The following is a 27,284-nucleotide window of genomic DNA, read 5'->3' as shown; positions in this document are numbered from 1 at the left end:
GTGCCCTAAGGATCTTGAACTCCACCATTTTGTGGTCACTGCAGCCCAGGCTGCCCTTGAGCTTCACATTCCCCACCAGCCCCTCCTTGTTGGTGAGAACATGGTCCAGCATAGCACCACTCCTCGTTGGCTCCTCTACCACTTGGAGAAGGAAGTTATCATCGACGCATTCCAGGAACCTCCCGGATTGCTTACATCCTGCCGTGTTGTCCCTCCAACAGATGTCAGGATGGTTGAAGTCCCCCATTAGGGCCAGGGCTTGTGAGCGTGAGGCTGCTCCTATCTGTCTATAGAGGGCCTCATCCACTCGGTCTTCCTGGTCAGGTGGCCTGTAGCAGACCCCCACCGTAATGTCACCTGTCCCTGCCTTCCCTTTAATTCTGACCCATAAGCTTTCGGTTGGCTCCTCATCCATCCCCAGGCAGAGCTCCATGCACTCCAGCTGATCCTTGACATAGAGGGCGACACCCCCTCCTCGTCTCCCCTGCCTGTCCTTCCTAAAGGACAGGACTTTCTGTAAAGGCAAGTCATGTCTCAAAACTCTGAATTCTTTGATGTCAGCAGTCATGTCAGTAATGGATATCCAGCTGCTACTGATGAAAGTTTGACCATTGAAGACCTTTTTGGAAGGTCTCCCACCAAAATGTCTTAAAGAAACTAAGCTGCCACAGGATAAGAGGAAAGCTCCCCTTTCATAGATAAGTAATTCATTAAAAGGTAAGAAACAGTAAGAGTAAATGGAGTAAGTTGTCAATGGAGGTCACCAATGGAAATTATAAGTATAGCAGATCTATACTCATAAGTAGCCTGGCAAAGGAGCAAATAGTGAGGTGCCAGCATTTGCTAATGATACTAAATTATTAAGACTAAAGATAGGACCTGCTGCAAAGAACAGCAAAAGGGCTTCACAGGACTCAGTGACATAGTGTCAAAATTGAAGATAAGGTTCAATGTAAATAAATTCAAAGTGAAGCACACGGCGGGGGTGACTTCTAACTTCATGTATAAAATGATGGAGTCTGAGCTCACCATTATTCTGGAAGACGAATTTGGTCTTATAACTCTACAGCTATAAAATAGTCAGTTCAGTGCTCAGCACAAGTACAAAAAGCAAATTGGATGCCAGGAATTCTTAGAAAAGGAATAGACAACAAAACAGTGAACTTCAGTTCACCTGAATTTTATGTATAGTTTTGGAGTCCCATAATCTGTAAAAGGATATAGTAGAACTCAAAAAGCTTTAGGAAGGGCAGCCAGGATGATTAAAGGCATGAAACAGCTTTAGTGAAAGGAACGACTAAATAGACTAGAACTCCTCAACCTATAGAGGAGGCAGCTGAGATAGAGATCTATTAAATTATGAGTGTTAGGGAGAAAGAGCACAGTAAATGACTGCTCACTGCTTCTTCTAATACAAAAACTAGGGGTCATCAAGTGAAGCTAACATGTGGCAGTTTCAAAATATAGTGATTCTTCACATAACATATAATTAAAATATGAAGCTCCTTACCACAGGATGTTGTGGATGATAAAATTGTATATGAGTTGAAAGGCAAGGTTCAGGGAAGATAAATTCACTGAGGAATACCAACATAGCAACCACCCCTGGCTCAGCAAATCCCTGAGCCACAAATTGTTGGAGACTGGGAGACTACTTAGGGAAGTATCACCATCTGCTTGCCCTGTTCTTGCATTCTTTCCTAGACGCCTAGCTGTTGGCAAGGTATTAGGTTAGATGTACCTTCAGTCTGAGCAAATGGTCGTTCTTACATTTTATGTTCTTGTACATGATGCTGTGCAGAAAAAGCATAAAATACTCATTAGTTTTCCATTTGCTCCCTCAAAAATGTGCCAAAATTCGTACGATCAAAGCTCTAGAGAATTTCTTGTCTGGCTCTCCTGTGACTGTATTTGCTGTAATGGAGTTCTTATGTGTGGGAGTTTTATGAGCATTACCACTGCATTATTTTATTATAATGAAATAATATTGGCTATTGACAAACCTAGATAGAAAAAGTAAATATACTGTAATGGACTCAACAAGTGATTCAAAATTTGGCCCTGCACCATGACTTTGTAATTATATATTTATCTTTAGGCAGCCAGCTTTAGAAAATATTGAGTTAATATATTTTCTCTGAGAAGTCTTAGCACTAAAAAAACACATCTTATCCAATGTCAGGCATGAGGGAGAATTGGCCCTGTACCTCATGGAAAGTCAAGGAGGAAAAGGGCCTGTTCATCTTAACTTTAATACCAAATTTCCATCTGCTGCAGTTTGAAATTGCAGAGATATCACACATATACAATAGGGATTTATTGTAGAGGCAGCAACTCATCCTTAACCATAGCGATGATACTGGGCCTCTGTTATAGAGCTGTCTTTAGTGTGTAGACATGCTGATATGTTTGCTCAATAAAATCCAGCTTTCAAGACATACTGTTAAGTTTACATGATCACCAGAGTGAGAGGGATAAAGCTGGAAAAGAAGAAAAGCAGAAGCGAATTAATGCAATAAAGGCTAGGATTTAACAGACAGGGTTGAGTAAAATAAATGTGAAACAACAGGTGTCACTGACTCTTATCAGCATTTTTAATTAACATCTGTTTTTAGCCCAGAGTACTTTGGAAGAGTATGTTGGAGTGTGCCTGTATTTAAAGATAAAGATAGACTGTTGAGAAGTTACTAAGTAATAAGAGGTTGGGGGAACGGAGGGGTTTGGGGGTGGGGGGAGGCTGTGTTGGCTGGGTGGGTGTTAGTTGCAGCTTAGAGAAACCTGAAGGAAAGCAACTATGATAAAATTGCAAGACAGGGAAATATTGCTATGGCAACAAAATATATTCTCTTGAGGAAAAATGAGTATGAAAAAGGAAATACAGTATGGGAAATTCAAAGGAAGTACATATTACAAGAAGAGAAAAGACTGAATCTAGTTTAAAAAGAAATAAACCATCATAGTTTCAATTTATATAATAATAATTTATAATAGTAATAAATTGCTGTCCCCGAGACTTTTATAGCACCTACTATTGAAAATCTCAGAGCACTTGACAGACATGAAAGAATTATGCTGCACAGTAGGAAAATGCTGCTGTTGCTCCCAACAGTCATACTGTTCAGTGACTAACCCCGATTGACCAACATCACATGGGAAATGTGTGACATAAATGTTCATAGAATCAGGATCTGTTAACTAATACTTCTTTGGTTTAGACATAAGACAGCTCTATAGTTTTAAACTAGCGCTATTTCATAGTTAGTTGAGCAAAGGTCAACAAATAAATGATGTAGCTTTTTTATAGCTAAAACTACTACTTTTTCTAGAATATTTCATACATCTAGACTATTTCTTACTAAATACGTATTTTAAAAGTTTAAATGATGCCTTCTTACTAAACTACTTCATTCAAAAATCAACTTGGTTCACTTGAAAGTCTGACTCAAAAAATGCCTGGCCAGCTTTTCTTTGAACATAGAAAGTCTATTCTGAGAAGAAGTATGTATGTTTAACATAGAGTCATCTGAACTATTTCACAAAAGAATACATTCAGGTTTCCTAGAGCAGAATATCATCGTAAAAGATAGGAATCACATGGTAAGATTCTTTTTTTTTTTTCGGGTTCAAAGCTTTACTTCAAGATTCACAGCCAGTTACAGCCCTCAAGGGCTTTCTCTGGCCAGGGAGTCATACTGTCTGGCTCCCCTTATTAGCTTTCTCTTTCCTCCTATTTTTTTAATTTGGTTTGTTTGTTTTCTTGCTTCATACCAGAGAGTACCCTTTGATGTGAAGGGCATTCGGTTCTACGCCCAACAATCTATAAAGTTACAGGTGGACTTCTTTTAGTTCAGAGATACGTAATTTGACAGTATAGTTCAAGTAACAGAGATTTTGGGTGGCTTGAGATATTTGTGCTCATTTCAAATTTTCTCATGGTTACTCACTAACTTCTACTTGAGACCTATTTGTGTATGACCTTTGAAAGGTTCCATAAGGGATTTCTTTTTAAACAAGTCACTCAGGCCCCAAATCCAGCACTTCACGTAACATGCCCATATTTAGGGCCCATAGAAAATTACAGGTCATAAACCCATACATTAATGTGTTGCTAAATTTGGGCCTGAAGGGATGTATAGATTATACCTGGACAACCTTTAGAGCTTCTGCATCTAAAATACAATTTAGAAGGTTATCCCCTTGACTCACATACATATGGACCCGGTGGCTGTTTCTCCATTAGCCTTTGGTGTGCTCTGCAGCACTTTCTCTTCATCAGTACGAGAGTATCTCAGAAGGCAACAAGGTAGTAGACCCCCCCCTCAGAGGTTTGTGTGTCCTGTTCAAAAGAGTTCATAATCTAAAAAACTAGTAGCATAATAGCATGAGGTTGGCAAAATAATACCACTGGCATCTCAGAGGTCGTAACTTACCAATGCATCCATTGATTCTTCCGTCAGTTCCCTACTAACTTAGAGAATCATTGATGAATCTCAACCAACTTTACAGAGGGTAGAAGTCTCAGAAATAAGCAAATGACTGCCAGTTTTGTGAAAATCAGCAAACAGTTAGGGTTAAATAGGATGCAGGAAGTTATCTCCATCCTAAAAAGCTACAGCGAAAGTTCAGCAGATATAAGTTCTGCCAATCGAGACAGGCACTGCTTAACACCAAACACAGTCTGCGTTGCCTCTTGCTCAAACCATTGTTGGAAGGGAGCTGAGTATACCCTGCTGGGAGAAGGACAGTATGTTGTCTGGAGTGTATTTTGGCAGGACACATAGGGAATAGGTGGAGTTACTGTGCTGAGGCCTGTGTCAGGGGAAGCATAGGAAACTAATCAACTCTTTGCTGCTCACAGAATATTTTCTTTTAAAAAACAGCAGCTATGGTTTAAATTTCTGATTGTGATACGTGAAACTTTTGGTATGCCTTTGCACATACATTGGTGTTGAAATAGTCTAGCTGCATTAAACTAATACCCAGCAATTAATTGATTTTTGCCAAAGGAGATCAGTAGTATCAGGGATAGTCTATTTTCCAGGCAGTTCATTATCCAAACGTAATCTGAATCATGAGATTCTGAAACACAAACTTACAGTTTGGTGAGAGAGGGAAAGATAGGTTCTTTGGAGAGTTCCTGGTCTTCGGGATGTATTCAGTGGTCTGATTTTCTCTGCAACTATTTAAAATAGGGTGTCCTACTGAACTCATTAGGGTAAAATGGTATCAGTTTTGGTTGACTTTTGTTTGAAGTGTTTTGATTTTTTTAATGAAATGTAAGATCTTGATGTATTTATTTCTCTTCAGTAACTCTAAGTAAAGCACCAGTATTTCAGCATTTGCTATAAAATGCAGGATATAAGTCTTTGACTAATACTATATTTTATATATTAAAGGTTACATAGCCATCTAAGTCTTCAGAATTTACTGAAATTTTACTTTAAAATACTTCTTTGAAGGTCAATAGAATTTCAGGGTTGTCATTTTAAGGGTGCACTGAAGTTACACCATCTCTACCTGACTTCATTACACATCAATATTTTTCATGTGAAATATAGAAGACCTTAAGCCCTGGACCGAGGTTTTTTAAATGGGCTCTGAAGATGTATTCTGAAATACAGCTACATGTCTAAATCAGTGGTGTTATGTTCAACAGTTGGTTGAAAACCAATCTGTCCCCATTTAAATCAACCACTTAGCAACCTAGCCACACACTTCTTACATTCTTCAACCTGATAATCTCTAATTATTCTGGCTCAGAATTCCATTGAAACGGGGTGCAGAGTCATTTTACAGATGTCGTTCTTTATTTTAATATTGTCTAATTTAAAAGGAAAATATTTCAGATAATAACAACAGTTTTTGAGGAAAAAAAGGCATGAAAACCATTTCTGTTCCAAAAATTGCTGATATGAGAACTTATGGGAAACAGCTTCTTTTATGAATAATTATTATTATTGTGTTTAAGAAATGGGCAAGATGCCTAGAAATTGAATGAAAGAATGAGCTATTAAATTGAAATATTAAATGAAATAACTGAATTAAAAGTGATCATGTAAACCCTGCAGTAAATGTTTGGAGCTGTAGCTGATTGAACATATTTTCATCATCTGTTTTGTATGCTTAAATACAATTGCTTGATGTAAGTAAACACTTGATTGATATTCTGAATACTTTAAAATCTGCATATGCATCACAGAATACTGAACAATTAAAACTTAATTTCAGTGTAGTTTGATTACATGTAAATTATTTCAATATTCATTTTTTCCTGTTCTGTTTGCTCAGTGCATATTTAATATTCACTTTTTGAATGCATATCACCCTTGATTGGACTGTGAGATGAGGACTCTGAAATTTTTTCCATTAAAAAGGATTGCCTTATAAATATTACTTGTGCCACAGCTCTTCCACTGCAGATTATTTTCTAAATGTTGTGTACCCTTATTGAAGACAAGGAAAAAAACTGCTGCAGCCCTCCTTTATCAGCCCAGCACAAGGAATATGCTTACATGGTCGATGGGCATGTCTAAGAAGGCTTGTTGGTTGTAACTAGTCCCTAAAGAAATGTTTCCATCTTTTCTGCACTATATTTCTCTCTTGCTTGCATGAGCTTTCTCTTCCCTTCCTCCTCCCTCCACGTGATTTTTTTTTTCTAGTTCCTGGACTTTTTATGAGATGTTTTAATATTACGCATAAATGTTACAAATATTTTTAAGTTGACCATTTTCAGCCTGAAAAATGTATCTCTATCTTTAAGTGACCACATTCAATTTAGGTGTGGAATAAAGATGACAAAATTCTGCCTTTTTATATATTTGTAGAACCTCTCATAAAAACTGAGGACAATTCTTTTCCCTTCTCCCCAGGCCCCAATCCGTGCACATGGTTTTAATCTATAGTGTTTAAAATCACCTTATTTCTGAACATCCAGCAGGAGGAAACCCTGGGCATTTGATTCTCTTTTTATTTATGCTGGTGAAAACCAACAATGGCCTCTCTGAAGCGAATAGTTTAAATTATATTTTTTTTAATTTCTGATATATTTTATTTAAAAATAAAATGCTTTCCTGGCGTCTTTTCAGTTAAGTCACACTCTCAAAAAAGAAGCAGGCAGCAGGTCTGCCACTCCACCATGAAAAGCAGGTCTGGATTCTTCTCTACCTCAACCATTTTTGACCCACATGACCCTTGTCATATCACTCACATTTCCACTTTGTTTCCTTGTCCGTACAACAGACATACTAATAGCCATCTTTTAAAATTTTTGTAGGATATGTAGAAAGGTTGCATAAGTGCATATAATAACAGTATTATTTTATTATTTGAGAATTTGAACTTAATTTTGTATGTGCTAAACAGCTTGCAGGGAAATGTTTTCCTATCTGTCCTATATAGTTAATCGCAGTTTGAGAGTTTTAATCTTGAAGGTCATATTTCTGTTGGCTGTCACTTTGACCAAACAAGTGGCTGAACTTCATGGTTTACAGGCAGATTTCCTTATCTCTCTTTTTCAAGAGACATATAAGTCTTGATTGCTGGGGTTATTGTGAAGCAAGCAATAAGTAACAAGGTGGAGGGAGGAGCAGGAAGACATTCACTTCAAGACCAGTACCTTGTAGATGCCATTTTAGAAAGCAAATATTGTACCTTGTAATTGTAGCACAAGAACAAAAGGGAGGGTGTTTTGCTTGGTGTTTTTTTTGTTTGTTTGTTTGAGGAGCTGATAAACTATAAGTGAAGTCTGCTAGCAGTAGCAAGAGGTCTTCCCATGACAAAACATGCTTATAAAACAGACATTATTTTGAGGTTGGTCTCATGCTGTACAGGACTCTCCCTAATTGTTCCTGTAGAATAAAACCAACGCAACTTCTGTGCCAAAGAGACTCAAAATAACAAGTATCTTCTAGTAAAGCTAGTTTAAAAAAACCTGGACATTCTTGACTGAGTTAATACTGTTTGTCTAAGTAATGCAAACTTGTCACTCTTGTTTGAAACCCCCAAGTTATTTTAAAGCACTTCCATTTATAATAATTTATGAGGTATCTGTGATTGTTATTTCCAGCTCTTTTGTTTTGTGAAGAGCATTTCTTGGATAGCCTTTTTTTTCCCCTTTTTTCCCCTCAGTACAGATCTGAAAATAATGAACTAAGTTCACAGTTTTATGAATAGGGGCCATAATGAGACTGAAGTATGTATGTTGATTAAAGGAAAAAAAAATTGAAATCTTTGTGAAACGGCAAAGAAATGACAGCTTTAAGGCCATGATTCCGTTCTCCAGGTCAATCAAACAAAAAAGTTACGCATTTTTTGGTTGCAGACATTTTTGCCTTGGCTAAAGCAAATGTCATTCAAATAGTCTGTATAGTTATAACTTTGGAAAAACAAAATAATGATGCAGACATTCTTTTTAGCTAGTTGTAGAGCCGGTTTCTGTTCGGTTTCCAATTTCCCCTCTAAGTACTAAGAATGTATATTTAATCCATAATTGAAAAGAAAAATGTGCCAGAAAAAGGCATACATGATAGCTATTCAGGATACACATATTTTAACATGTACTTATTTGTCTTAATTAAAGCATAGCTTCAGAAGCAGCATTACAACACAATGTATTTTAATGGAAAATCCTTCGTAGAAATCATGTTGAAAAGCTTCAGATACATAGATGTGCATGATAAAACGGTGGTGCACTGCCTGTTCCCCAGTGATCAAGAGGTTAACCTTAATTCATCTCTTCCCCTCCTTTAAACAGGTTCTGTGAGGAGGGCTGCAAATTAGTGCTTGGAAGACACAACAGGGAGATTAGCTTTAGGGAGGAAAGGACTCCCCACTCCAGCTCTTAGGAACCTCACCTGGAGAGTGCATTTCCTTTTCTACTTAAGCTAACGTATTATGCCTTCTTGTCACGAATGTTATTCCTTGAGGAAAAGTCCTTGCTGGCTCTAGCTCGCAATCTGCTGAATCATTCCGAGTGTGCGGTAGAAAAGAAGAGAGCAATAAAGCTGTAGCAAGAGGGAGGCAGAAAACCACGTAGGCTTTGGGCAGAAACAGGAATCCCGGTATGGTACATCATATGGGACTCCTTCACCCACCAAGAGGAAGGATTCCCATGTTTCCCCTGCACTCACACTGGCCTGAAGAAGAGATACAGCATTTCCTAAGATACCCTCAAGGTACAGAACTGTATAAATACTGGCATCCATATGATGCTGTCAGACAATATTCATTGGGCAAGCACAAACTACACCTTTCTAACAGTGAGAAATCACAATGCTGCTTTTTCCCCGCTGGGGCAAAGAAGTCATCTCCTTCACAAACTTCAAGCATCTACAAGTGATCTATTGTTGAAATTGTTAACAGGTGAAAATGGGGAAACTTACCAGTAATGGGAAAAATATAGACATCATTCTATAGAGAATCAATCTTTTACTTCACAACTGAAATAAAGTTGGGGTGTTTTGTTGTTTTGCATATCTAAAAATAATCACCAAACCTATTTTTGTAGGTATTTTTAAACAGTTTAAAACGTGCAGTAGAAGAAAATGTGTACAAAAATAATCACTTTCTCACAGTACAGTGATTGTCACATAGTGATTATCTACATCTAGTATAGGAGAGGCATTAGCCCAATGCAGAATTTCCCGTTGTGATTAGCATTTGCCAGTGCAATGTTGTATATATTCTCAGAAAGCTTCTGATGGATAGCTTGTTTCTTCCCGCTTCTGTGGAGTTCTCAGGGATTGCAAACAAGAGGATATATACAGCCTTCCACAGTATCTCCATCCCATGTAGGTATTTTCTGTAATTTCCAGGAGATGGTGTATGATCTCTGGGTAGGAAGAAGGTGGCAGTCTGTGTCATTACAAATGGAAGGAGCTGTTGTTCAGCAAGCCCTCAACCCACCAAAGTAATGGTCTCAATATGCCATGATACAGCCCTTCTAGGTTAATGGTAAAAGTGAAGTTCCACATCCACACTGCTCCCTTCCTACTCCACTGCATCTCTAGGTGATACTCAAGTGGTGCCTTCTAGACCACATTTAGAGATAATTTTTGCTTGTGAATTTTACGCTATTTTCCCTTGTTTTACCTCATTGACACAATCTTCTTCACAATAGGATCTTCAGAAAACTCTCAGGAGTCTGTGCTAATACTGGTCTTAGGGAGTTAGGAGGCAAAGCAGTGTCACCCCCTACCTTTTTCAGTCCCAGGGGCTTCATGGCTGTTTAGCATGACTCGACTGGATTATCATCTTCAGAGAGCTGTGTTGAGGGGTCTGTGAGGACGAAACTCAATGCAAACTTCTACAAAGACCTCTGAAGTCTTGTGAGATTTGGGATTAATCTTTTCTGTAGGGGATTTTGAGGTTCCTACCAATGTTATTGGGACTGGCATTTATCTATGTTGTGGCTGGTATCTTTCAAAGGATCAATTTGTTAGGATCTACAGTACCTTCAGCTCCCTTCAGATTCAACTAGATCTGATGGGAGTCAACACTGAACATAACACTTGCTGAAGGTTTTAAATGATGAAGAAGGTTAAGGGTTAGTCACTGTCCTACCTCATAGTTCTGTAATCTGAGTATGAGCGTATCAAGTTTCCCCAGTAAAGCTTTGGCATCACTTTTGATGAGAGTTGAAGGACTTCATCTGCCCATTAACAAAATTTGATGCAGCTCTTAAATTATCCTCAGCAAGTGACATGTTTCCTTTTTCTTGCAGGTATCAGAGATTTGAAAAAGCATTTTTGCTAGCTGTTGACATAGGTGCTCGGGACCTGTTTATGGTGAGTCATTTCTGGGGACAGAGGCTGTTGTCAGGATATTAGTTGTCAGCTTTTGTGCACATTAAAATGGATCCATGTCATTTGCAATCTTAGACACATACTGAAGACAGAACTATTCTACCTGGTTTGCCCTTTGCCATCATGAAACTCGTCAATAGGAATTGAGTATCTTTAGAGTCATTGACATTTTCCCTAGCATGGCCTAAAGGTTATTCTTTATTTTCCAGGAATTAATGTATATGTTTTTGAACTTTCCCCTTCCTCATCTGTCCTGATGTGGGTGAATGGCATCTTTCACTCTAATAAGCTTATACGTTTCTAATCCGTTCCTTTAAGAAGTGCAACTGCTGAGTCCTGGATACAAGAGCTGGCCATATCCTGGGGATCCTGAATGCTCTTAGTTTGTCTCTTAGGGTTTTGTGAAAAGTGACAAATTATGAACGCTTCTACAGGTACTTTTAAAACAACAAAGCTCAGCAGCATCAACCCAAGGGTTTTTACATTTCATGCACTCTCTGCCCCCTCCCATTTAATTAGCTACAAAAGTAAAATTAACCAGCTCTTAAAAGGTCTTCTGTGTGAGCTCTGCAGGAGGCTCTTGTTTTATAAGATCTTGCACCACAATGTCACAGTGAGGTCAGATGGACAAAGCCAATCATGCTTTCCTAGTCTCTCAGCATGTTGCTGCTCCACAGCTGATTTCATTGTTTTCAAAGAAACAATAGAAAAGGGGCTTGTTGAAAAAAAGGCCCTTTGAACGATTCGTTTGCTTGACTCTTTTGCATAATGAAGACATTCTGTTGTTTAAATTAAGCTTTGACACTAGATGTTAATATCATTTATCCCATTAAGTCACTTGCCCTGCTAGTTTGATCTTGATATTTAAATTGTATGTTAAATTACACAATTAAATCCTGCTTTTATGGGTTATGAAAATTCCCTTCTAATTATATAAAAAGTTGTGTGAACCTTTTGATGTTTTTTTCACGGCTCTAATCATCTGGCTTGTTCAATCTAATTAGAAAGATGTGAATACTGCGATAAACTTTTCTAAGTATGCATCAAAAGAATGTAATGGAAACGTCAGACTTTTAGGAAATTCATTACATGTTTTATGTTTACTTTCCTTGACTTTTCCTCTTTTTAGCTCATCTTTTTCCTTTTCTTTTTTTATTGAATGTAACTTCTTCAATACAAATTTTATACCTAATCAAGCTAAGCACTGCTGCAGCCACATACAAGATTCAGACTGTAACATGTCTGCGGCAGGTTACAGCTTTTTGTCAGGGGCTCTCCCACCATACAGATAAATTCCCTGAGTAATTTCAGCCATTCTGGTAGAACAAATGACCCAGCATTTGGCCTGTCATTTCAAGTGCCCTCTCTCATATGGCTGAGAGCATTTCCTACATGACCTTTTTCTCTTTCCTTCCCTCCGCTGACAGCAGGACTGGGGGAGCACCTCTGTCCCAGGGTGGGGAACACCAGTGTTGGGTCAAGAGGTGGGTGCAAAGCTGCTAACAAGAGGGAGGGACTGTCAGTACCTGGCTCCACAAGTGGTAACACATTATCCTCTCAACAAAAAGGTTCTCCAACTTCCTTCAAGAGGAGTTTCAATGTTCACAGAGAAATTAGCTCCATCCTTTCCTACTCATCTTTGTTTTCCCTTTCTTCTCTCAACACCTACTCTCCATTTCCCATCTCACCAATGCTCTTAAACATAAATATATTTCCACATAGTTTCTTCTGGCTTACAGTACTGTGAGATCAAAACCAGTTCTATATTGTCCTCGTTCTGCTTGCATTACCTTTGAGAGTCCTCATAGTTTCCCCTAAATTATGCAACAAGCAACACACACACCTGCCTCTTCGAATCTTCTGTTAACTCGCTGCTTCTTCTGGGGAAATGTCCTTTTGCTAATTCATCTCCTAAGTAAGGTACTAATGAACAAACTTTACAATAAGCTAACAATAGCACTGCTGCAAGACTACTAAGTACAGGACTCAAGAAGTTTAAAGGTGCATAGGTCATAAAAAGTATTTATTTGTGCCACGGTAATTTCTAGGGAATTGGGCTTCATTGCGCTAAATACTGTGTGAAAATTAGACAACCTGTTCCCTGAGAGCTTATAGTCCTTCTAGGTATTAGTATAATGATGCTATTGCTAAGCAAGGTTTGTGCATCCTTCACTTCTGCTTAATGCTGAATAATTTGTATATATTGTTTATATAGGTCAAAATGCAATTAATAACATACAACTTGACTTTACCTATATTTAAAGCATTTATAATTATGTGCAGTACGAATAACTAATATATAGGTCAATTATTTGTACTGTTGTTTTACAGATCAATCAAATCCATTTATAAAACCTCAGATGGCTCTAGGTGTCACACCACCTTATTCCCAGTTAATTTAATGGGATTTCAAGAAGAAATAGTAGACTAAAGAAAGATATCTATCTGATGACATAAGCGAAATGAGAAAGAAAGAAGCTATTTATTAAAGGGGAACAGAGAAGGAACAAAAAAGGAAAGGATAGAGAGGAGCAGATATAACAGAGGCCGAGGAGGATCCAAACGTTGAATACCCATCTTCTGAGACTTCTAAGGAAATGTCCTATGTCTTGGAGAATTTATCCTGAGCATCTCTTTCACCAAACAGGGCTCTGCAGCATTCCTGTTATTTGTTTTGAGATTGCAAAGAAGTTTGAGAGAATGCTATCTGAGGGCTAATTTCTTTCATAGAAATGAAAAAAAAAGGCTTAAAAGTTAGTGCTGTAGCTATAGCGTCACTAGTATGATGCCATAACAAGACACACATACACTGCTGTGTCTCTCCATAAGCTTTACCCTCACGTCACATCTATGTCCATCAATTATTATCATCTCCTACAAAGTTCAATAAAAAAATAAAACTGAGAAGGACATAATATCATGAACAACAGCTACATTTATTGGATAGTGACTGATCCAATCTGTGACAGAAAAGATCAAGCAATAGAAGGGTTGTTAGCTTGAAATCCTTTTGTAGTATGCTCCAGCTCTCAGCTGCTGAAAATTCAAAAGGCCATCCCACGTACCAAAGGTAGCAAAAAATGCAAGGAAAAGACACTTTAATAAAACTGTCAGATCTTAGGTGATACACTGATGAGGAAAGTGCATGTTTCGAAGAAACGTTGGAATTTTGCCCAGAAATATCCTATAGACAAATGCACATCAGTGTTTCAAATGACTTCTGCTCACCAAGGGCCAGCTCAGTGAGTCACAAAGATGAGGGTAAAAAGGAAGTAGTCCAAAAACTAATCAAACTGTTAAATGATAAAATACAGCCCTTTCAGCAAACTCCTGATAAGCAGCTGGAAATTGTTTTTATTGTCACCATTTTTTTTGAGAGGGACGTGATCTTTGGACTGACAAATTCTTAAATAATTGTGTGAAGAAATCTGTAATGAATATTCTGCTGATTTAATTCTTTCTTTTTTTCTGTCATTCTTTAAGGCACCCTGTAATCCAGTGTTTCTTCTTTCTCTTTTATTTGTTTTCTAGTTTTATTCTACTCAGAGAGTTATAAATGTTTAGAAAAATCCGATTTTGCTGGCTTATTTTAATGAGGAACAACTAAACTTGATCTGAAATTGTCTAATTAGGAGGTTTTATATCTGTAATCTTTTCTTTCTAAAGCTTGTTTAGAGATAGAAACGAGCTACTTTTTTTGACTTGAGGAACCACAAAGAAAACCACTTACCAGCCTACTGCTATATCTTTATTTCTTACAAGGCCCCTGTTAGTTAGTGATGGATATGTAGCATCTTTACATTTCTTTACTCAAAACAGAAAACATGGGCAAAAACAAGGTCTGAAAGTAACAGATGTTTTGATACACACAGCATGCACAACCTCTTAACTGAAAAAACTTTGTCATTTTCTGCTGTTGTTTCCATCCCCTCCCCAAGATTATTATTTAAAATTGCATTGAAGTGTACAATACACCTCTTAGTTCAAACTACAAAAAGACAGACATTAAGCATAGTCAGAATGTATTTTAAATTAGTGAACACAATCTGCCTATAATTCAAATCTTTGTAAGTTCAGACTTGTTCAAGAGCCCTTAGGTTTTCTATTGTTATCTAAATAAGCTGACAATATCTACTGTTTAATCTTCATAGAAATCATACCTTGCTACTCAGGCCCTTTTCTCCTGACAACCTGTTAGACCTACAAAGGGAGGAAGTACAGAGTTCGCAACAAGTTCGTAACTCATTACTTTGCTCCAAGACACTTGCACATTTTTTAAGTCACACCTGTGTTTGTAATTAGAAAATGTTGCCATCTCCTGCAGACTGTTGGGATCCTGCAAGTCAGTACCAGGTTTTCCTGCGTAATCAGTCTCAGTTTCCCTAACATTCTCAGTTTGCTTATTTTTTTTTAATTATTATTATTAAATGAGGGGATAATAAAAGCAGAGTCTTTTTCTCCCAGCACTATTACTCTCACTTTTTTCATCTAGCTTCTCTTTCTAGAGTAAGGTCACTTTTTCCTGTAAGAGTTTCTGTCATATTGATGAAGGTGGCAGTGAACTCACACTGAGAAGGACAGTTGCACCTGAAATCTTCTGCATTAGTGAGAATATAGTTGCTTTTATGGTGTGCAGAGGTCAATATTTCCAGCAAATACTCCTTTTCCCTTTAAATTCCTGCATGCAGATAGATTGCAGAACAATGGCCAAGAATGACTTAAATCTTTGGATACCAAATGGCACCCTCAGCAAAGAAGTGGGGAGAAAGAACTTTGCCAACTGTTCTTGGGTTTCCTTCACTTCATATGTCTCAGTTCATGCACAGAGCAGCCTGTGGCCATGACGCCAAAGGAGAAGGGGGTTAATTGTGTCTTTATTAATGGTCAAGGATGGAACTTTACTTCAAGGGCCAAACCCAAGGGCAGTGAGACTGTAATTTGTCAGCGAGAATATATTCTCCCACAAATTGTGCTGTATGTAGTACAGGTGGTTTTCACCTCCAAGGTTAACACACAATAAAACCCCTTGCAATTCAGCATGTAATGATATGCCCCTGCTGCAGCCCTCTGATTTTTAACCCTAGATTAAGGACTAGATCCAGAGTATTGGCAACTATTCATGCTAGACAACAACATTTTTGGAAAGCCCCTTGAGGTCCAAGAGTGACTCGGGAATCATGTCACCTGTGTGGGTGTTAAAACCATTGAGCAACCGTTGTTGCTCTTATTACCTCCAATATCAGCACAAAGAGGACCACCATCACCTTACTCAAAGAACGGTAAGTGTAACATGACAACCTCCAAACAAAAATTAGTCCCAAAAGAGCTTTACCCCAAAACTCATGTACTAGGTGGAAAACTTAACACACTTCAAATAGGGACTGTCAGTCAGAAGAGTTCCAGTACTTCAGATCTGGGTTACACAGAGCCACCTCCTGTCAACCCTCTCTTAATTCATGTTGCACCAACAGAAGTTACCTTAAAAGCAGACAGATTGGTTTCTTTCATATGCTGAGTCAATAGCTTCACTTTTATCAGTGCATGATTGGTCAGTGTTTTATTCATTGCTGTATTCAACAGCACAAGTAAGATAATAAATTTGCATTGGGAGAGAATTAAAATGTAGTGGTAGGTTCATCAGTTCCATCTGTGTTTGTGATCTAAATAATAAAAGAACCTCTTTCTTTCAAAATCCCTTTTGTTACTCCTATGAGATTCATTTTAGATTAATCTTTTTTTTCTCTCTTTTATTTCCAAAGGACATCCATTACCTTGCACTAGATAAGGGTGAATTGGCACTAGCTGAAGTGGCAAAGAAAAAGGCTAATGACATTGATGCAGAATCAATAACTACTAGAATTGGTAAGAATTAATGGTGTTTAAAAAGCCCTTTTTGTTTTAATCAATACTTGTCCTGTACAACACCATGTTATATTTGTAGGGGAGTTATTGTTTCGATTGCATTGTTTTCTTTGAAAATGAGACGGTATTTTTATTCATAACTAAAGAGGGAGGCTTATAAAAATAACATAGCTTTTCCTTTCAATATCCACATGAAGATTGTGTCAGAAGCAAAAAAGATTTATACTATGGCTATATAGAAAAGCTCAGGCTGTACAAACTGAACGGAGTGCAAGAGGTAAGGGACTGAATCTGAAAATCTTTGTTCAAACCAGCGTTAAAGGCCAGGTATGGCAATCTCATTCACCTCTAAATATTTGGTTGTGCACACTGTGCCAATAACTGGAGTCACATCATGAATGCTTTGGCAGCATTCAGATGAAACATTTACTGATGTGAACACAGGCTCATATCCCGGCATTAAAGTAACAGCTTTGCATGCAGTGGGATTCTTGCAGTTCCATAAGGAATATCGATGCAAAAATTGCAGGGTTAGACTAATAGCTCAAACACAGACAACTTTGCCAGCAGGGGAACTCATAAGTCATTCACTTTCTCCTTGTGTTTCCTCTGAATTGTCATGAAGAGATGCATGCAAATATGTAGACCGTTCTGATTTCAGGCCTATAGCACGAACCTAGCAGAAGGGGTCTAAGTCTAGGTAGCTGACCTCCAGCAGAGAGAAAGTAGAAAAAGGGGAAAAAAAGAACACAAAATGTTTGTATAAAATATGCGTAGTGCTGTTTTGCTTATTCTACTGCGTCTTTGAATATTAGAGGAAATCACTGAGCTTTTGTCCTTGTCCCATGCCAAGAAGTAGAATATGATTAAGACTCAGGAGTCACAAAACCTTTGAGACCTTGGGTAACATAGGATTCTTTTAGAACTGTACATCTCAATGTTTACCCGTAGCATACAAGCAAATGCCATTCAAATATATAGAAACGCAGAGAGCGGTATGTGCGTTTATGTGGCTATTCTATATATTGCATAAATCCATGACTTTCAAGGCTATGCAATACAGTATCACCTCCTTCCCTCTGCAGTGGAGTAGAAATCAAGCAGTACCTGTCCTGAACTCTTTTCTTCGGGGTCTTTCATTTTCAAGCTTAAGTCACTTCAAGCATTTTTTTGCACCGCAGCTGGGCCTTTGGGCAAGCCCTTTCACCACTAGAATTGCCAAAAATGACATTTGTTTCGGTCATCTGTTACTGGGCACTCTTTAAAGTGTACAGTTACATATCCCTTGCTTTCTCTTCTCTTACTTCTTAGGTAGTTGTCCTCTGCACCTAATATAACTAAGATACCTAAGACTTACCTCTGATCACTATCTATTCTCTTACACTTAATCCAGAAAATTTAAGCCTTAATCTGTGTCTTCATTTAATTCCTTGCAAACTAACGCTATTACTAGATTTCTGAAGTTAGGCTATTTTTAAGTTTACTGAGAGCCTTATATAGTATTATAGACACATACACAAAGAGAGGGATAGGGAAGAAACCTGAGGTAATCACAAATGTCTTACTTGCATATCAGATGTAATACACGTGTTACTACAGTTCAGTTATAAATGTGCAGGCACACAGTCTTCCCCTCCTCCAGAGCAGTCCTACAGTTACCTCTGTAATGCCCCATAAACATAAATTATTAAAGTCATTTTATATGATAAAGTCTTTAAAGTGTTCTCATTTGCTGAATAATTAACTATAAGAATGATTTAAAATGCTTTTCAATGCCCCTGGGACAAACTGTCACTGAGATTCAGTCTATAAACAGTAATGAATTTGCATCCAGTTCATTTTATATGAAAATAAACAGGAATCTCCCATGAGTTCATTTCACAGATTGGATCTCATCTTAAACACATGAAATCTCAGCCACATTTTTTGTTTTATTGTACTTTATTCCAGCGTCCTTTCTTGATGATGTTTTTATTTCATAAACTGTTGTTAGCAAAAAAGGTGTCATGAGGCATGAACTTTGTGGACCCAGTGAAAACAAAAGATAACAAATGCTTTATATGTAAATTACTATATTTATCTAAAATTTTGAGAGGGGGAGAAAAACTCATGCCAGAGCCAAAAGCTTTAAAATGCAGTTTCAGACAAGTCTCTGTCCTCTAACCACCTCCTAAGTGCGGTCCTCTTCATCTAGTCCTTGCTCTCTGGGGCTTTCAGCCACTCAGTTCACCAATGGTCACACTTCCCAGAACAACCCCCAAACTTCTTGAGCACCCACTTCAGGCTTCTGCAAGAAGGCAGCAACCTAAGCAAACAGAGGCAACAAGGTGCAGTCAGTGCTATTGATCCCAAGTTATACCGAACACCTCCCTAGATAATACCTGGCCTCTCTACAGCATATTTCATATATATATTACAGTATAATATTTGGTCCTAAATAGTACAAATGTGAACTGTTCTCATATATCAACATCTGATGGTGTTTCCTGAGCTAGCCCATCCCCAAAACTCAGCTCAACACTACGTGAAAATAACATGAGTCAGTGCTCCTGGCTGATTCCCAAGCCCTTAAGAGTGCTCCATCTTGCCCCAGATATATTTAATTTGTCAAGATATTTCTGTGTACAGGGCTCACTTCAAACATAATATATTTCAAACTCAGGGTTTTGGAAAAGTTTCAAGTTCCTACAAATAATGTAGAACGACAATATAATTTCAGCTTAAATTTATAGATGTCATCCAGAGTTCTATAATCAGTGGTAGATTCTTCACATATATTAGATCAAGATTTGTGTCAAGATAAAACTAGAAATAGATTGATTATTTTAAAATTTTCTGAATTTTAGCTCTTCTCAATTCCTCACATGATCATGGTTTGCTATACACTGTTTTGAAGAAGCCACCATCAAAGCTAAGAATGTCTGGGTGCATGTGGTAAAAACACCTGTAGACCTTCAGAGTATAGTAGTTTTGTGACAATATTGCTGAGCAAGATGTAGTGTCAAGTGAGCTTGCTGCTATTACCTCCTATGGTTTTGGCAGAAGCAGATATTTTGTTCAACTGATTAAAATCTTCTAAAGAAAATTATTCTCATAAGATTTTATGTTTGACAGCCTGTGAAAATGCATCTTGAGGCATGAGAAGATGGAAGTAATGGTACCATACATCTCAGAGACCGCATTAGCTGTCTCCTCTTTCCCCACTCCCATTTGATCAGCAAACCAGTGGCCATAGATTTTGTGGTTTCCTCTGCCAAAGATTTCCTGTTGAATTATTTCTGTAGTAGATCTACGGGTTCCTTAACGAGGTCAGGGAGTTCTCATTTAGCCTTGCCTAAAATATATTCTGTGTGCCTCATTTCACTTGATTAAAACAGAGAGGACTTTCTTCAATATTGACAATATTTGTAGGCTTACTAATAAATTCTGTTTATGGGTGTAGCCTCACATGTACGCTCCTGGAACACAAGTAACCAGGTACAATATTGTCCGTGGTGGAAGAGTGCATCTGTTCAGTGCTGTAAACTGTAGGTTGCTAATGTAAAACTTGAGTTGCAAAGAACTGACATGGCACAGCCTGTTAAGAAATGCCATAACTAATAACGATCATGGAGGTGAAGAACTCAGCCTTTCAGACATCATTGCTCAATGAATATCCAATGAAGAGCATATGTAGTCAGTCTCAGAAAGTTTCCCAAGGCCAACTTCCAACAAATTACATTAGGGCCTAGCAAGATAATTTTAACCTTCAAATCAATAGCTTTCACCCAAAAGGGATTCATGTTGTGACAAGACAGATAACTGCTGCATAGTTGAAAGGCAAATTGGGAAACCTTGTATTTCTACTTAGAATTAAATTCAGAATATTAGTTACACTAATGTTTAGGCAACATTTCTAACAGAGATATCTTAATAAAAACACTGATGTTGAGATAATTGCATTGTTCTGAAATGCTAGATGGGACTGACTAACATTTTGGTGGTTCAGTAATGTCTCATGAAAGCGCTTGAGGTTTTCCACTTAAAATAGAATTTTAAAACATTTCTGGAAATATTCCATAATGTTTGCCAGTGAGATAGGAAATCTTATCAGTTCTCACAGAGACTGAGGTCTGATATCCCACACTGTTCATAAAATGACATTCAAAATGTAGGGGCCCTAAATGTTTCACCTTGCTGGCAAGGAACCTCACCAGTTTGAACCTTAAGTGGAGAATTTATTCATTTCTTCTTAGTTCTGTGATAGTATTTTGTATTGAATGGCTTACATGTTCTTTGTGATAATTAATAATGACACATGCTATACTGTTTTGTATTCCATACAGTGTTTCTGAGATACCCATCTGCTCTTGCATACAGTCTGCTACCTCCAAGTCACTTGTAATTTACTCAGATCTTCCCCTATTCCTGACAGTCCTGGCGAGCCTGCTCACATTTCAAGACCATGTCTAGAATTGTCCCCCTGTTTTTGTAACCTCCTCTGGCCCTGCATTAGCCTAGTCGATAACATTTGTTCCTCTTCTGATCCATAATGACTCCTTTCATCTATCATGCAGTAGACTTCTTCCTTACCCTCATGTACCCTCTCTGATGCTGATGACAAAGCCTTCTTCTTTTCCTACTCTTCCTTGGCACACACATCTTTCTTTTGCTATCAAGTTTCAAGTTAACTGAGAATCTTATCTTAGCCTTTTATTTCACTGCATGATTTTATTTCACTGTGTAACATGTTTATGGCATGCTTAAAAGGTATTATCCAAGACACAGATGAACTGTGGTCTAGAAAGACTCGGGGGACACCTGTTTACGCTACAGTGTTTTGGAGCTCTGCTCCCTTCAGTGTAAGTGTTAGATCTCCTATTTATTTATTTAGATTTTCAGTTTAAGTCAATCAAAACCTCTGGAATCAAATCCTTTGCTTTTATTTTTCTAATAATGTGACTTTTTCCCCAGAGAGCCAGAAAAACATTTTTAATAAAAAATGGTTTTTTTAAGTATGATTGGCAGTTAACCTATGGCAAGAAATTAGTTTCCACAAGCACTTTTTAAATTTTGTGCCACACAAGATGAGTGTCTTTGAAGATCCATAGTAATTTTAAATGATTTAACTGTGCGTGTGTGTACACTCTCCTGCATGTATCAAACCACATAGAGCATTTGATGCAGAGCCCACTAAACACAGTGAAAAGATTTCCACCATCTTCAGTGGGCTTTGGATGGGCTATTTTAGCAAGTAACAAGCTAATCTGTAGGCCTGGCATTACCAGAACTCCTGCCCTCTACAAAAAAATGACAAAAAGCCTGGTTTGGAAGGATGCTCTACTTGATGTAGACTGCTTGAGTCCCTTGGTTTCAAGAGGAGCAGGTGGCACCCAGCACTCATGGCATGGAAGCCTACTGCAGTGGTAGTTCTGAATTCATGGCCTGGCATACCTGCCTCATTGGGAGTGTAACAATATGTTCCCATAGAACTGAGTGGATCTGCTGAATCTTCTTCTTTATTCTGATGTTTAGCTTTTTGTTAATTGCATTTTTAATTTTCCAACTAGTAGTGAGGATTTTATTCTATTGAGAGGTTACAGGCACTAATTGCTCCCCTCTTTGTATTCTTTTTGAGAAGTGGAGTCATTTGTTTTACTTAAGGTCTATAGTAATGCCAAACTATTTTTGGCTCCACCTCATCTCACCTCTCCGCTTGCTTGTGTCATGATGTCAGTTTTGATCTATACCTTCCCACTGCTAGACAGCTTTGCCTAAAGACATAATCCTCAGCCCCTAATAATTATAAGTACATCAAAGACTAGCTGGTTTGCTTAGCTGCAGAGGTCTACACAAAGATCTGTGTATCTTCACTTGAAAGAGATTTATAGTTTTGTGTCAAGCTTTAGAATAATCATGGCATTCCATTTTTTTCCCTTCTTTATCGTGACATATTCTTGCCCACTACAGAAACTGATTTAAAAAGCACCACTATATGCCTGAAACGAAGGCATTATTCTCCTTAATACTTTAATTTTAATGATCCCCATATTTTGTAATATTTGTCAGCAGTAAAATTATGCCCTATTTAATATGAAAAAGTCTTATCAGAAGTCATAGATTAACTATTGTTTGCCTTCATTTTAAATGATGTGTTGAGTAGAAAAAAAGAAAAATCAGTAACTGGAATAGCCAGCTTTAGGGAGTTAAATTTTTTGTATCTATAGCCACATACAATAACTGGTTTATAAATAAAAAAATTACAGTATTTCCAAATTCTGGAAATTGAAAGGACTTTTCTGCGTCTGATCTGTATTTATTCTACTAACAATTAGGTTATTGCAAGACATGTGAGGTCTCTCATCTCAGATCTTTTCAGTATATCTCCATCTTATCCGTATAACCTCCAGCAAAGTTGATGCATGTAGACAATAGAGAGTGGATGACACTAATTACCAAGTAAACAACTTATTTTCCGTAGCAACATATCAAGAAGTAAGTTACAAAAGTGAAAATAATTCACAGAGATTCCTTGGGTGAGGATGTTACATGATGAAGAATAGTTCAGCGTAAAAGATCTCAAAGGGATGCCCATGGCGTGGCATTGAAGTAAAGAGAAGCAAGTCAGTAGTCAAGTATCCATTGACATTATAGCTAGGAATTTAAGGAGGAATTTGACTTCTCAGCACTGACTCCATAGACTGAAGTCAATTTAAATAAAAAGCACACATACTTAAAATAACTGTTGAAACAAACTATCAAAGAAATTGATGCAGGGAAAGTGTCTTTGCATGGAGACTAAATGAATACCTTTCTGGGAAATAGGTTTTAGCCAAATACAATTTATGTATTAGTCAAACACAAGTTTTTCTGGCTCAGTGTAGGATACCTGGATGAAATTTAATGGCCTCTAATTCACTGTAGGTCAAACTAGATAATTTACACTGTATCATTATAGTATAATATTCATATGTGCTGGATTCCAGTCTTGCCTACAGCTCTGTGAAAAAGCCCCTGGTAAATCTCCCATTAGCTTCAAAAGGCCCACATGTAGGCTAAAAGACTGCAGTTAAAAGCCACATAATGTATATTCACACATCTCATAGTCTGCACGTGTGTGTGTACCTAAGTGGGTGTTATATTTACACATACACAGCCAAAATCTGGCCAGTCATGAAAACAGCTCCAAATCTGAACACAAGTGCTGGATTAATTATTACGTATTTATATTTTGCTTCATGACATCAGCAGCCACAGAATCTGCTGCAGCTTTTTTTTCTGAAGGAACAAGAAATAATCACAGCAGGAGGTGCTTTCATAATGGCTGTAGCTGGCTAAGAGCTGCGTATCTGTATGTTCACGGTGTGTCAGAGGCATGTTTGTCTCATACGCCCTAGAGCCATCCTTGAGCCTCTAGTTTTCTGATAGGGAATTCGCCGGTTGCATTTCTACGCACTGAAAAGAGTTGGCAAACACATATTTGCATGGCAGTTGGTATGTGTTTTGTCCTGTTTGTTCTGCGTAATGTAACGTGATGTGACAGGCTGCAATTCATCACATCAGTGGCATGACAGCAGAGGAATTGAAAAGAGATATAATGGTGGGCTGACGCGAGGTGTCAATTTAACGTCCAATTGTAATATTTCAACATTAAGTCTTTTTATAATGGCCTGCTGAAGAATTATCACCAAATGTTCCCCATGTGGGTGAGTTTTAGAAGTAGTGATCGGATACAGTATAGTCAACATCAGGAGAAGGCTGTAGATTCCTGTGCTCAGAAGGACCAACTCTTGTAAATACGAGAATCTTTGCACATCTGGTTTCTGATCAAACAAACAAAACCTATTTATTTATTGCCTCCTCTTTCACTACACTCCCCAGCCACACCACAGGCTCTTAAGTGGGAATATCATGGAATTGCCCACAGCAAAATCAGAAGTTGAGGCTGTTTTCCTCCAAAGAGTCCTGCATAAGAGACTGCTTGACAGTTCACCCCTGAAAAACTCCCGCAACAAAAGCGAAGGTGTTTGATGACCTTATATTAGTTCTTGTTGAATGCTTTTAGCCTAACAAAACCAAGTTCCCTGTTAAAATCCTGTCTCAAGGCTGGTGACATTCTAATCAGGATATCACTGGTGAAAGTTGTAGGGATTTTTTTGGTGAAAGTTGTAGGGAAGAGCTCAGCGGGGCCTGAGAGTAAGCTTTGCACCCATCACTGTTGTCAGTCTTGCACTTTCTAAAGTGCCAAACTTGGCCAGAAGAAAAGAAATGGCCATTTAAGAAAAAGCATTGGTGAAAAACTGATCAACAGTGCCTAATAAAAGGCAGTAAGTACCTCCAGAATTAATGACTTTTTTCTTCCCTCAACATAAATTCTGTATTTCATTTCAGCTATTTGAAATATCTTTTCCCTAATATCCTTCCTGTTGGTTAGTCTGCACCGAGACTTCTTTTTACTTTAAATCTCAGTGCCATGAGACTGCTGCAACTTCTGAACTCATGTATGAATAATATCTGCCCTTCAATAATATTTTTCACAGCATTCAAGATACCAAAATTCCTGAATCATGCTAGATTTCAAACTGTAAAATTCAGTCTTAAAAATAGATTGTGAGGCAGCATTGGTTATCTCTGCAACATTGATACTATGAAATGGCAAAATATTAAAATATGATTAAAAGATATCATTAATAATAGCTTATAAGCATGTATGGTGATCATTATAATTAGTTACTTACTGCAGGTACACTGCAGGTCCCACCTCTTCATCTTTATGATAACCAAAGATGCAACAGCCGCTTGATTTCTGCCTCCTGCCCTCGCAGCCCAGGGGCTGGCTGTAACACCGGCCTCCCCTGGGAGCTCGGGCTCCCCAGCACCCATGTCCCTGCTTCTCCTCTGTCCTCAGAGGGCACAGCTTCCCCCCGGCTCTTGCCCATATTTAAAGTGATCCCTTTCAAATGTGTTTGCAAGGCTGTGTTTGATGTCAGTGGGGATGCTTGCCATGCCTGACTCCACCAGCCCTGTCTGGATGGTGCTCAGAGCTCAGCCCGGGCTCCTCATAAGGAACCACTGGCAGGAGTTACGAGGACTTTCTTGCTGTCCTTCACCAGTAATGGCTCTGAGCACAGCTTTGAGTCCTTGCATACCACAAGATCAGTAAAAAGTCAGGGTATTGTTCTCACATAAATTAGATCCCATGGATTAACCACTTAACTGATAGTTTAAAAATTTTCATTGTAAAGGAATGTGGAAGACAGTATTCTTTCCTGTAGAATTACGTTAAACACCTATGCGCGACTTCTAGTTTTTTCAGAAATGTAACACTGTTTCATAACAACTGCTAGCTTTTATTTTTTCATTGATGTAACCTACCTTCTGCTACATCATACTATTGTTATTCATATACCTCTGCTAAATTTAGTCATTTCCTTTGCTAATGTTCTTACTGCTGAAAATCCCCCCTGGAGATATCCAAATACACCTGAAGTGCACCAGGTGAAGAGCAGATTCTGAGACCATCCCAGAGACCTTGCAGAATAATCCCAGGACTTGATCTTATGTCACCTGGAAGCGTTGCTGCTCATGAACCATCACGAGCCTTACATGAGCTCACCCTCTGACTGCACCACGTAACCCATGGAAGGAAGGATTTGGCACCTGGTCTGAACTTCTCCTGAATCATCACTTGAAGTTCATTGCTAAATTTCGCCACACCTCTGCCTAAATAATACAAACTTTTATTAACCAGATGAAAGAATATGGCTACAATTAATTATTTATTTTACTACATGGGATGCATTGTGGCCAAAGAAAAACAGCCACAAAGTGCTTACCTTAGGCCCTTGCTTTTAGCCACCAAATGGCGAGATGTTTAGCTCACAGCTGCAGATACGGAGCCCGTGTGGGCATAGTCTGCTGCAACATAAGCCCAGATGGTCCCACTGACTGCACTGCTGTTGCCTCTTAGGTACGTAAGGGAAGAATTAGGACCACAGCACTCTGGTCTCATCACTGTAATAAACGGAATTTTAACAGTAAAACATTCTGGGAAAATTCCTGATTTCCTCAAAAATTCCTGAAGGAAGCATGAGCTTTAGTCAATGCCTTGTTTTCATATATTATTATCAACTACACTTTCCCAACTTACTCCCTTGTGTGTTTGAGAGCTTTGCTGCCCACTCGTCAGGATCAGAAACAACACAGCAGGTCAGGGACTGGATGAAATTAGACCTTTCCAGCCATCACCAACCTACTGGATGACTTTGGCCAGCTCACTTTAGCCTTCAGTGCTTTTGTTTTCCTTTGAAGACTGTGTGAGCTCTCTGTGACGGGCTGCCCATCCTTTCGGCAGCATCCAAGTCCCATGCCACAGCCCCTCGCTCTTGTCGTGCTAATACGGCACTGCGCCCTCAGCTTCTCCCCGCTGGTATCACGTTTCCAGCGCTGCCCTCCCAGAGGTTAACCACAGAGTCAGGTGAAGTCCGTTTTCTAAGCTCACTTATTTTCTATAATTTGACGGAATTTTTACAACATAGGGTAAAAACACACCCCTGGGAAATCAGCCGTAATACTCTAGTCCATATCTGCAATTAGGTGTCAGTGTGACAACAACCATGATACACAAAGGCTATTCCAGGG

The 27,284-nt window shown here is 38.4% G+C and overlaps 1 protein-coding gene across 1 annotated transcript in view; it reads left to right on the top strand.

The window, feature by feature from the left end:
• Window positions 1-27,284, top strand: part of WDPCP (WD repeat containing planar cell polarity effector) — a 109,541-nt gene that overhangs the window by 50,084 nt on the left and 32,173 nt on the right. Inside the window, exons 12-13 of the mRNA XM_009327104.1 lie at window positions 10,721-10,784; window positions 16,562-16,664. Of these exons, the coding sequence (XP_009325379.1) occupies window positions 10,721-10,784; window positions 16,562-16,664 (167 nt within the window). The remainder of the gene's footprint in view (window positions 1-10,720; window positions 10,785-16,561; window positions 16,665-27,284) is intronic.

This window comes from Pygoscelis adeliae, unplaced genomic scaffold (genome assembly GCF_000699105.1).
Source record: "Pygoscelis adeliae isolate BGI_AS28 unplaced genomic scaffold, ASM69910v1 Scaffold137, whole genome shotgun sequence".
Lineage (NCBI taxonomy): Eukaryota > Metazoa > Chordata > Aves > Sphenisciformes > Spheniscidae > Pygoscelis > Pygoscelis adeliae.
Note: the sequence above shows the minus strand (reverse complement) of the source record. Positions and strands in the feature narration are given on the sequence as shown.